The sequence below is a fragment of the Leptopilina heterotoma genome, unplaced genomic scaffold, assembly GCF_015476425.1.
Source record: "Leptopilina heterotoma isolate Lh14 unplaced genomic scaffold, ASM1547642v1 Lhet_162, whole genome shotgun sequence".
Lineage (NCBI taxonomy): Eukaryota > Metazoa > Arthropoda > Insecta > Hymenoptera > Figitidae > Leptopilina > Leptopilina heterotoma.
In genome coordinates this window covers 329,570-340,767 of record NW_025110878.1, presented here as the reverse complement: position 1 = coordinate 340,767, position 11,198 = coordinate 329,570, and the positions used below count along the sequence as shown (strand labels likewise).

Below are 11,198 nucleotides of genomic sequence, written 5' to 3'. Positions count from 1 at the left end.
TTTCGATACATTCGACCTTTCCACTCCATGTCTTTTTTAAGAAAGGACAACACTAACACTGCACTGCACTAATACACGTATAAACATACTCTATGTATTGAAAACATGTATCACAACAAGAGAACATAACCCTTTTGCATTCACACTAATTACACAATTATTAATTATTTACATCATATCTAGTAACAATAAATCTCTTATACTGCACTCATCATATTTAGATATAAACAACAATTATAACGATAACCAATTTGATAATGTATCATAATATAATATTATTATTATATTAATACGTTACAAATATATACATAAATATATATATATATATATATTTGTATATATCCTATACCATAATATTACAACAATCAATCAGATAAAGTTTACTAATAATATCATTTTCAAATAATACATTCATGCTGCACTATTAGCAACAATATAATATTGTTGTTAATTGTTCATAACGTTCATATTATACAATTGATAATTAAGTTTCGTCGCATAATGAAAGTCTATGTGTACGTGACTTTTCGAAGTCATTTCTGTGGTCACAAGTATGGTAAACACATGTTGCATTGTCCTATGGAAAAGGACACTTGAGATATTTTTTATATTCTTTCAAGAATTTCTCGGTTTTATGACTCTAAAGAAACTAGAGATTACATTTTCTTTCGCTATTCCACTTGATTTATGACAATTCTAAGAAATGTTGATTTTCAAATACATTTTTGGAATTTGGAAACTATTAAACCGTAAAGTATTATATTTTACAATAGTCAAACTTTCTTGTTTAGTCTCGTCAATATTTGTCAAAAGTCGTAAGAAAATCCTAAAATAATTAGATTATTAACGAAATTTTATTGTTTCGCGCTTCGATAACTCGTTAATCGATATATCGAAAAGTTAACGAGCGAGATGGCAGTCGCTCGTCACAGTGTACGGTCACCTTCGGCTGCGGTTACACCTCTGCAGGCAGCCTGCCTGCCTGCAGGTTGTCATGGTAACGTACAAGAGTAAGAGAGTCAGTGACTTCAAACTTCTCCCTTACTCTCGTTGCTCCTGCCTGCGCAGGCAGGCAGCCTGCAGAGGTGTAACCGCAGCCTTCCACTCTCCCTAAAGGCGCTCTCACAGCTAGTAGGCAGCATACAAATTTGAATTTACTATCTCTTTCACTCTAATTGATTTTCTCTCTTACTCCAATTACTGCCTGCGCAGGCAGGCAGAGCTGTGAGAGCTCCATAATACTCTCTGGATCTTATTAGCGAAATGAACCGCGCATTTTTAAAACGTTTAATACCCAGTCGAGAGCGAACATATTTGATTGGGGCGCCTGTATATCCCCGTTTTTAAAAAGTCCAAAATGTAATTTGATCAAAATTACAAATTATGTCAAACGTTAAATCCATATAAATGCCATTCGACATAATGTGGCTTTACACAAACGTTTACTTAATAAAATGAGTTTATCCAAGAAATTGTTTTTCAGCAAATGGGCTAAATTATTCAAAATAATATTTTAGTAACCATCTTGTCAAAAAAGCAGCGAATCAAAGATTATCTGTTTAGACAAGTCACCCGTAGAGGAACTGTAATTTCTTTGTCAACATTTTCTATTCTTCTAAGGTTAATTTTAAATTAAAAAAAAAATTTTCAATAAAACAATGTTTCAATGAGAAGCCTACATATAGAGTTAAAAACAAGAGAAAAAAAATATACCTATTTATTAATATAAACAATAATTAAACATTTAAACTAACCTCAAAATAAAATTTCAAGACAATATTTATCCTAATTAATTTTCCGAACTGGTGTCACTCGTTTCCTTATGGTATGTGTCAAATTTATTATGACTTGCCGTATGGTTGGAATTTTTAACCTAAAAAATAAAAACAATTTCAATATACCTTTAATATTAATTTGTGTGATTATCAAGATTTATATTGATAAAAATAAATTTCAATTAATTTTTTCTTTAATATTGTTATTTATAATTAATAAATTAATTATTTGTTATTTACTATATGTTATTATATATATTTATATAATATTAAAAGTAAAACTAACCTCAATGCACAATTTAATTTTCTTCTTCTTCTTACTGTCATATATTGCACCTATAATTTAAACCTGAAAAAAAATTAATTCGCATTAAAATAGTTAAACTATTTATTTACTTATTTATTTATTCATTAAAAAACAATACTTATCTTAATTAATTATACAACACGTTTGTATATTCCATTCTGCACAGATTATCGTAAACAAAACAAAACTGCTTTACCAACAAATTCTTTATTTTGAAATTTGACACAACTATAGGTAATTTCACTTTCTGCATTATCGACTCGTGGTACGAGTTACCGACAATATGCTTGAAATAGTTTGTACATCACCACGGCGCTAGTAGTACAAGCGCGCACTGGTGGGGACGCTCGAAGTGGTGGGGACACGGGTATATAAGCAGGCGCCGAGACGAGACTGGCACTTCATGCTCAGCTGTGTTACAGGTAAGCAATAGTACCAAAGCCTTGTTAAGGCAGACGGACGTAAGCTGTATTACAGCAAAGCCTTATTAAGGCAAACGGACGTAAAGCTGTATTACAGCAAAGCCTTATTAAGGCAGACGGACGTAAGCTGTATTACAGCAAAGCCTTATTAAGGCAAACGGACGTAAAGCTGTATTACAGCAAAGCTTTTTTAAGGCAGACGGACGTAAAGCTGTATTACAGCAAAGCCTTATTAAGGCAGACGGACGTAAAGCTGTATTACAGCAAAGCCTTATTAAGGCAGACGGACGTAAAGCTGTATTACAGCAAAGCCTTATTAAGGCAGACGGACGTAAAGCTGTATTACAGCAAAGCCTTATTAAGGCAGACGGACGTAAAGCTGTATTACAGCAAAGCCTTATTAAGGCAGACGGACGTAAAGCTGTATTACGGCAAAGCCTTTTAAAGGCAGACGGACGTAAAGCTGTATTACAGCAAAGCCTTATTAAGGCAGACGGACGTAAAGCTGTATTACAGCAAAGCCTTATTAAGGCAGACGGACGTAAAGCTGTATTACGGCAAAGCCTTTTAAAGGCAGACGGACGTAAAGCTGTATTACAGCAAAGCCTTATTAAGGCAAACGGACGTTAAGCTGTATTACGGTAAAGCCTTTTTAAGGCAGACGGACGTAAAGCTGTATTACGGTAAAGCCTTTTTAAGGCAGACGGACGTAAAGCTTTATTACGGCAAAGCCTTATTAAGGCAAACCGACGTAAAGCTGTATTACGGCAAAGCCTTTTTAAGGCAAACGGACGTAAAGCTGTATTACGGCAAAGCCTTTTAAAGGCATACTGAAAAGACTAGAGCTGTTTTACGGCAACGAATACAATTTTTAACGATAGACCCATCGTTAGGGCATACGGATAACGTTAAATTTTTTGAAATTTTATGTACATACGTGTTTTCTTTTCTCTATTCATTAATAACAAGATTACGCGGGTTAATTTCGTTTTTAAAATAATGAATAATACCTCTTGTTCTGACGAGGCATTAAAAAATTGTTACACTCAAAAAGCGACTAATAAGTAATTTTTTCTCTTCAATTAATCCTGATTGTTACATAGATCGTTTAATTATCGTGTGTACATTTAATTTTTAACGTTATTCGACAGTTTATTAAATAATCGTTGATAAAATAAGTCCCCGAGTGCAGTCCTATGGCATCGTTATTTGTTTTGCTTTTTGTATCTTGACTATTAAAAGAATTCATTTTAGAAACTTTATAAATTATTTATTCTCTACATTATATTATGCAGACTTTTTTCAAATTTCTATCAAAACTATAATTATTTTAATGAAAATTTTGTTAAATAATTCATCTTTTTGAAAATGATTTTCTCAAATAATTGATTATTTTCTAATTTCAAGACAATATAATTGAATTTCAAAGATTTTTTTTAAACTACTAATTGAATTTCGTTTTAAAAAATTTTATTATCATTTTTGTAAATAGTTGCTTGATCTCTAATAATTTTGTGAATTTAATGTAATGGAAATTCTAGAAAAAAATATATATAATTATATTAACACAAGTAGTCCCTACTAAAAATAAAATCAGGAATGATCAGACAAATGGTCAGGCCGCCTGACCACTTTAATCCAGTTTTCTTACGATTCTGGATGGATCTCGTCAGAAATCTATCACAACTGATCAGGAGGAAGTTTAAAGTGGTCACAACCCGAGTAAAAAAGTAGCGTGGGCTATGTATAGCCTACATACAATTTAGATAGGTTTAAAGTCGTCCTCCTATGTAGACCATTTAATATACATACGAGGTACATACTACGTAGGCCTTTCCTACATAAGCGTTTTAGATGTAGGCTGTATGTAGATCTCAAATAGGCCAGCCTATGTAGGTCTGCTTATATAATACCTATATACCATCTACATAAACTATCCTATATACAAAGGACATAGGTCATCCAATGTAGAATCTACATAGAATTTTAATAGACCAGCCCATGTAGGCCTGCTTATGGAAAATCTATGTAGAATCTACATTGACATTCTTATATTAAAGTGATATAGGCCGTCTAACGTAGACTGTACATGGACTTTTAATAGACCAGCCTATGTAGACTTGTTTATACAAAATCTATGTAAAACCTACATAAACATTATGATATCAAAGGGACATCGGTTATCATATATAGGCTGTACATCGACTTTTAATAGCCTATTCTATGTAGGCCTGCTTATGGAAATTCTATGTAGAATCTACATTGACATTCTTACATCAAAATGACATAAGTCATTCTATATAGACGTTATATAGATTTTTAATAGGCCAGCCTATGTAGGTCTGCTTATACAAAATCTATGTAGAATCTACATTGACATTCTTACATCAAAATGACATAGATCATTCTATATAGACGCTATATAGATTTTTAATAGGCCAGTCTATGTAGGTCTGCTTTTACAAAATCTATGTAGAATCTACATTGACTTACTTATATCAAATTGATGTAGGTAATAAAATGTAGCATCTACATAGATTTTTAGCCTTCTTGGGTCCATTTTCTCTGGCAATTTAGTCAGTCTTGATTTTTCTTTCACGCGAGTGACACGTTATAAGTGGTTCCTCTCGTCCGTAAAAGTGAAATAATTAAAATTCGTTACTATTTATATCGAATTGTGTTTTAAGACATTAATTTAGAATTTAGTTCACTAATTTTAAACTTTTATTAGTTTAATATGTTTTTAAAATTATTATTAGGACACTAAGTGTTAATAAGTTACATTAGTTTGTTGGACAATTTAGTACGAACATCTATTGTTTGAATTTGGTAAGTAATATTTTTGAAATCAATTCTATATCTAGGTATTTAATATTTAAATTTATTAAAATAAAAAATTATAATTTTGCAGGCGTAGAGAGTAAACATCATAAAGGAGACAGGTGTGTTACTTTAATTTAAATTAAAAGTAATTAATAATAATAGTAGTAGTAGTAGTAGTAGGAGTAATAACAAATATATAATAATAATTAAAACTAAAATCTAGAAATATAACATAAACTTGATATTTTACTTCATTTTTATTTTCTTTATGTATGTACAAGCGAAGTGGTGCTATATCACATTGTATCGCTTCTCTCACTAAATGACTCACACAAGTCCGAGGAAACCACTTGAACGGATCTTATTTCTACACAAAAATGCATGATTCCTAAAATAATTCTCAAAGAAAAAGTTTTTTTCCTTTACATGTGCTTTGTTACTAAGTCAATCATGATGTTACTTCGAACCATATTTATCTTATGCCTCACAAACTATTCTTTTGCAATACAAATGCGTATAAGATTATCGAAGGTAATTTTTCCCTATAAATATACACTGTAAAAAAATTTTCAGCATTTTTTTGAACAAATACGGACAGCACGGAACTTCAAACGGTGGAAATTTTTCTGAATAAATAAAAGGAATTATCTTCCATGAATTTCGGAAATATTTCCTACTATTTATTCGGAAATTGTACTTAAATCATTTGAATATTTATGTAAAAAATCAAAACTGTACATATTATATTTCTACCGATTTGAACTCTCAGCCTTATAGTGCTGTTTGTGCGTAGGGGTTTTTTTTAATGAAACCTTCAACCATTGGGAGTGCGCGCCTAGACGCGCTCGTTCAAGGGAGGCTATGAGAATATGCTGCAAAAGTATCAGTTTTAAGAAACATGTGGAGTAAAATATGTTCTTTCTAACTTCTATGGAATTTCGAAAGATTCAATCTCTTTAAAACTGTTGACCAACCGATTCATTGTATTGTTAACATTTTTTTCACATTTCCGTTAAATTTAGGATATATATTTAGCTTTTTGAGGAATATTTGAGAACTATTTACTTCATACACAGACAAATTGTATAGAAAAATTATTTTTCTAATTGAACAGTTTTTAAATTTAAATCAGTAAAAATAAAATAATTATTACTCTTAAAATTTAAGTAAGTGAAAATTCGCTTATCGGATAAAATTTAGTCATTTTTTACAGTGTATAATTTATTAAAGTATTTGAATTAAAATATCAATTTCAACGTAAAAATATTCCTTGTTATCAACATTGTTTTAAATATTATTAAAATGTATATAATAATTTCATTCATTTCCAGGTACCCTTCCTTTTAAATCTGCAGTGAAGGAAGAAAAATATTTCAAGCCAGAGATCCAATCACAAATCGGGCACATTTTGAACCGATTATACGATTGAGGCTGCGACAAAAGTCAAAGAAGGAAAGATAATCAAAATGCTGCAGCCAAAAAATAAAATTTTTTTAAATTAAATTAGTGACATTTTAAAATTTGAATTTTTTAATATCTTGTATAATGCGTATGATTAAAAAAAATAAAACATTTTTTAAATGAATTATAATATATGTTTTTATTGATAAAAAATAGAAATAAAAATCCTTTATAGATCCTACGTTATTCTGCCTATATAAAGGTTATTTACGAAACTTACCTGCAGTAAAAAAGTTCTATAGCGAATTCGATGGGGAATTCTATAGAATATTCTATAGAATATTTTGTAGAATTTATCTAAAAAAATTTTTTAATTTCTGCACGAATTGTAAAGAATTTGACTAGAAATATTTAAAATAATTCGTGAAAAAAAATTAAAAAATTATTTTCAGATAAATTCTACAAAGGATTGTATAGAATATTCTATAGAATTCCCTATCGAATTCTATATAGACTACTCTATAGAATCATTCTATAGAACTTTTTTGACTGGGTACATAGTTCCTATTACAATTGGTCTACATAGAGTGGACTTAAAATTCCTATATAGAAACTATAATATCAAGTCTACATAGGAATTATGTATAACCGTAATGTAGATCATACATCATTTAACCCATGTAAATATAACGTACGAATTCTATGTAGATTCTACATAGACTGAACGACGTAGTGAGTATGTACACCTTCTACGTAGGACCAACATCTTTTACCATACATAGAACAGATGTAGATGAGCGTTACATTCTTATGTAGTAGGTAATACATCGTTTGGCCTATGTATAATCTACAGTATGAATCCTATGTAGATTCTACAAAATCGAGCCTATGTAGAATAGATGTCGAACAGCGTTACATTCTTACGTAGGCAGAATGTAGGATTTGAGTCGCAGGCCTATGTCGCCAGGTAGGCTGGCTGACATAGGCCCTATATAGAAACGACATTAAATTTTATTCGGGAAGTTTGCTACTATCCCCTCCTCTTTGTTGACCCCGCCCATAATTGGTGACTATTTGAGACCATTTGTATCTCATTTTTGACCATATTTTTAAGCCACTTCTGTTTTATTTATTTAAACAATATGCAAAAAGTTGCAACAAATTAATTTTAAAAAATATATTTTATTAATTAATATCAGTTTGTTTACATACGGAACAACTTGAAACTAATTCCCGGAATTAAATTAAAATTTGGACCCTACGGGGATCGAACCCCGACGCATGACCTAACCTAGTGCCTAAACTAACTGCCCTAACGACTGCGACTACCGAACCGACTTACATATTTCTGGATTCAACTGTCCATATAAAGAGCAACTGTAAAATAGTAAAATTCAATTACCAATATTATCAATAAATCAGAATAAACTGTTAAATAATTTTTATTAATTAATTATATTTCAATTTAGTCATAACAGGTTATGTGAATTAATAAAAGTTAACATTATTAATTGAATCAATAATAAATTAAGTCTTAACTTTACAATTTGGAATGTTTCATAAACTATAATACGAATACAGATTAATAATAATTATTATTATATCTGCATTTAAAATGAATTTAGTATTTAATATTAATTTAATTTAACATTATAATTTATAATAATAATGAATTATTAATGCAATATTGAAATTTTTATAAATTTTAAATTTAAATTATTAATAATCATTATAGTAAGAAATTATTCTATTAATGATTAATAATAATTTAAATATAACTGAATTTCAATTATAATGCAAATACTTCTCATAATAAGTACTGACTGGTATAGTAAATTACTAATATTATGAATCAAAATTTATTATTAATTAACTATATTAAATAATTACAAGTAAATATACATGTATTAAATTAATATATTATAAATATACATTAAATAAATATATTAAATAATGTTGAAAGAATGGTCCGAATGTTTTGATTTATTTACCTACTTTTGCTGTATAATTAATTCAATAATTATACCAATTTGAAAAATGAGAACTTTTGTTAAGTTAAAAGAATTATTTTTATAATAGAATAATGTATTCTGAAATGTAAAAAATAAATTTGAAAGATTTGTATATATAAATTTTCATGAGACTTTACCAAAATTAGAAAGATGTACCAAAATTTTTATAGGTTATGTGTTCACACATTTCAGAAATAGTCAAGAATTTCAGAAATGGTCAGGAATTTCAGAAATGGTCACAGCTTCGAAAATGGTGGGAGTAAAGTGGGAGGAGCTTGGAAAGTATTTGGTTAGGAATGGTGAGAAACGTTCGAAAACGTCAGAAGTGGTGAGACTGTTCAGGAATGTTGAGAAATTCTGACCATTCATGACGATTCCTGATTTTATTTTTAGTAGGGGTAGCTTGTAGTTGCTAAAATTTTTAAAAAATACCCAAATAGCCTAATTATAAAACCCAACGCAAAACGATGTCATTAGATTGCACCCTTATTATTTTGTCTTTTTAACAAATTTTTTTTTTTTTTTTACAGAAATTCATGTACCAGTATCTACTGTATTGACATAATGAAGAGAAAACGACAATTGAGTTTAAAATGTTAGTGTTTAACAGATGTATTTTAAAAATATTTTTATTTACATGTAAAATTAACAATTGTAATTTATTTGTTTATTCTCTATTTTTTCAGCAACAAATGAATCTCGTGAAGGACATTCTACCAGATTCTTCTACGGTAACTCACAGTCACAAAAATCTGACGAAAATTTGACATTTTCTTCATCGTCATCAACTCCAAAGACTGAGCAGGCTGAACCTCGAAAAGCTGAGAAGAAAACTTTTCGCTCGAGTGGAATGTTCAGATTAAAATGTAAGTTTTTTAAAATTATTTTCTTCAAGTATTTGATTTAAATTGAGGAATTTTTTAATTTTAATTCTTTTGTTTCTTTTTAATTTTCAGCACCAACTAGATCTCGCGAAGAAATGTCTACCAGTTTAATTGAAAAGACTGAAAATGTGAAATCTGGAATTCCGGAGAAACAATCTTTTACTTCCAGTGAAAGATTGAGTTTAAAATGTAAGTTTTTTAAAATTATTTTCTTCTAGTATTTGATTTAAATTGAGGAATTTTTTAATTTTAATTCTTTTGTTTCTTTTTAATTTTCAGCACCAACTAGATCTCGCGAAGAAATGTCTATCAGTTCAATTGGAAAGACTGAAAAGCAAATTTTATCTTCGAGTAAAGGACCGGAAAAAAAATTTCATTTCATAGTCAAAGATTAATTTTGAAATGTAAGTTTTTAATAATTAACCAAGGAAAAAATGATTCGTACGATGAATCATTTTCACCTGGGTACATTTTAAAAATATTTTATTAAAATAACAATTTAAAAATTTTAATTTATTTAATTCCTTTTTTTCTTTTTCAGCACCAAGTGATTCTCCTGAAAAGCTGTCACCGTGTTCAGTTTACCGTGTACCAACAGAAACATCATCATCATCATCGTCATCAACTGGACTCGATTTAAAAATCACTTCTTCAACAGTAAAAAAATCGAAAAATCAAGAAGCTAGTGGTGCTGGCCCCTTTTCAAAACGAAAGAAATACAGTGTCGAGAAATCTGCAATTGGTGTTTCTTCAAACAGAAAAAGAACGTCAATTACTTTGGATAATGAAAATATTGATAAACCGTTGCATCATAAAGTGAGAAGAAGATTGGAATTAATGAGAACAGAAAAGCATACGGTAAAAGTTTGTTTGGGAAAATTATGTAAATCAGCAAACATAAAAAATCGAATTGAAGAAGATGCAAAGGTTGTTTCACCAATGATGTATGAGGCAACAACAATGGCATTATTCGGCCTGTATGAAGAAACGAATGTTGAAAATGTTGAAAATTGCCCAGTAAGAAACGAAAAATTGAAAAGTATTAAAAAGATTCTATTCTTTTGAATGCCATTTCTGTCCAATACTTTTCTATCCAGTGAGAGCAATATGAAAAGTAACGATATCAATCCTCTTGAATACCCAGTAAGAAAGCAAAGATTAAGAAGCATTAAAAAAATTCTATCCTTTTGAATACCATTTCTGCCCTATGCTTCTGAATTCCGCGACAGTAGTATAATAATATAATACTAATATTATTGACATATAGAATGTTCAATTACTTTCAAATAACTGCACTCAAGAATTTATTTGCTATTTTAAAAAGGAATAATTATTAAATTATCAGTTAAGAGGGTTAAAAGTGTTTAAAGGTCTCTGAAATTTTTAGGTTATGATTTATTGTCTAACAGAATAACGGCCCTGACTCGTTTAAATGACGTTAAATTGGTAAACAATCAATTTTTCAGCAAGTTTTTCTTTGAACACAAACACTTTTTACAAAATCTGCCACTGTATGTATTTTATAAATTACAAAAATCCAGAAGATTGCTTGAATGCATGCAGAAACGCGGTTC

The 11,198-nt window shown here is 29.6% G+C and overlaps 1 protein-coding gene and 1 long non-coding RNA gene across 3 annotated transcripts; both read left to right on the top strand.

Annotated features, from left to right (window-relative positions):
- The first annotated feature begins 5,040 nt into the window (after positions 1-5,040).
- Positions 5,041-6,872, top strand: LOC122498953. Its single transcript, XR_006301281.1, has 3 exons — positions 5,041-5,333; positions 5,416-5,446; positions 6,659-6,872. It is a non-coding gene; the product is annotated as an uncharacterized LOC122498953 (long non-coding RNA).
- A 2,346-nt stretch (positions 6,873-9,218) lies between these two features.
- On the top strand, positions 9,219-10,628 carry LOC122498954. Of its 2 annotated transcripts, XM_043606965.1 has the most exons (5): positions 9,219-9,335; positions 9,427-9,606; positions 9,697-9,813; positions 9,904-10,028; positions 10,166-10,628. In XM_043606965.1, the coding sequence occupies exons 1-4, from the start codon at positions 9,305-9,307 to the stop codon at positions 10,017-10,019; spliced, it is 444 nt and encodes a 147-aa protein (XP_043462900.1). In that variant the 5' UTR covers positions 9,219-9,304; the 3' UTR covers positions 10,020-10,028; positions 10,166-10,628. The 2 variants fall into 2 exon arrangements, with proteins under 2 accessions (XP_043462900.1, XP_043462899.1); XM_043606964.1 differs by having other exon boundaries at positions 9,904-10,628.
- The last annotated feature ends 570 nt before the right edge of the window (positions 10,629-11,198 follow it).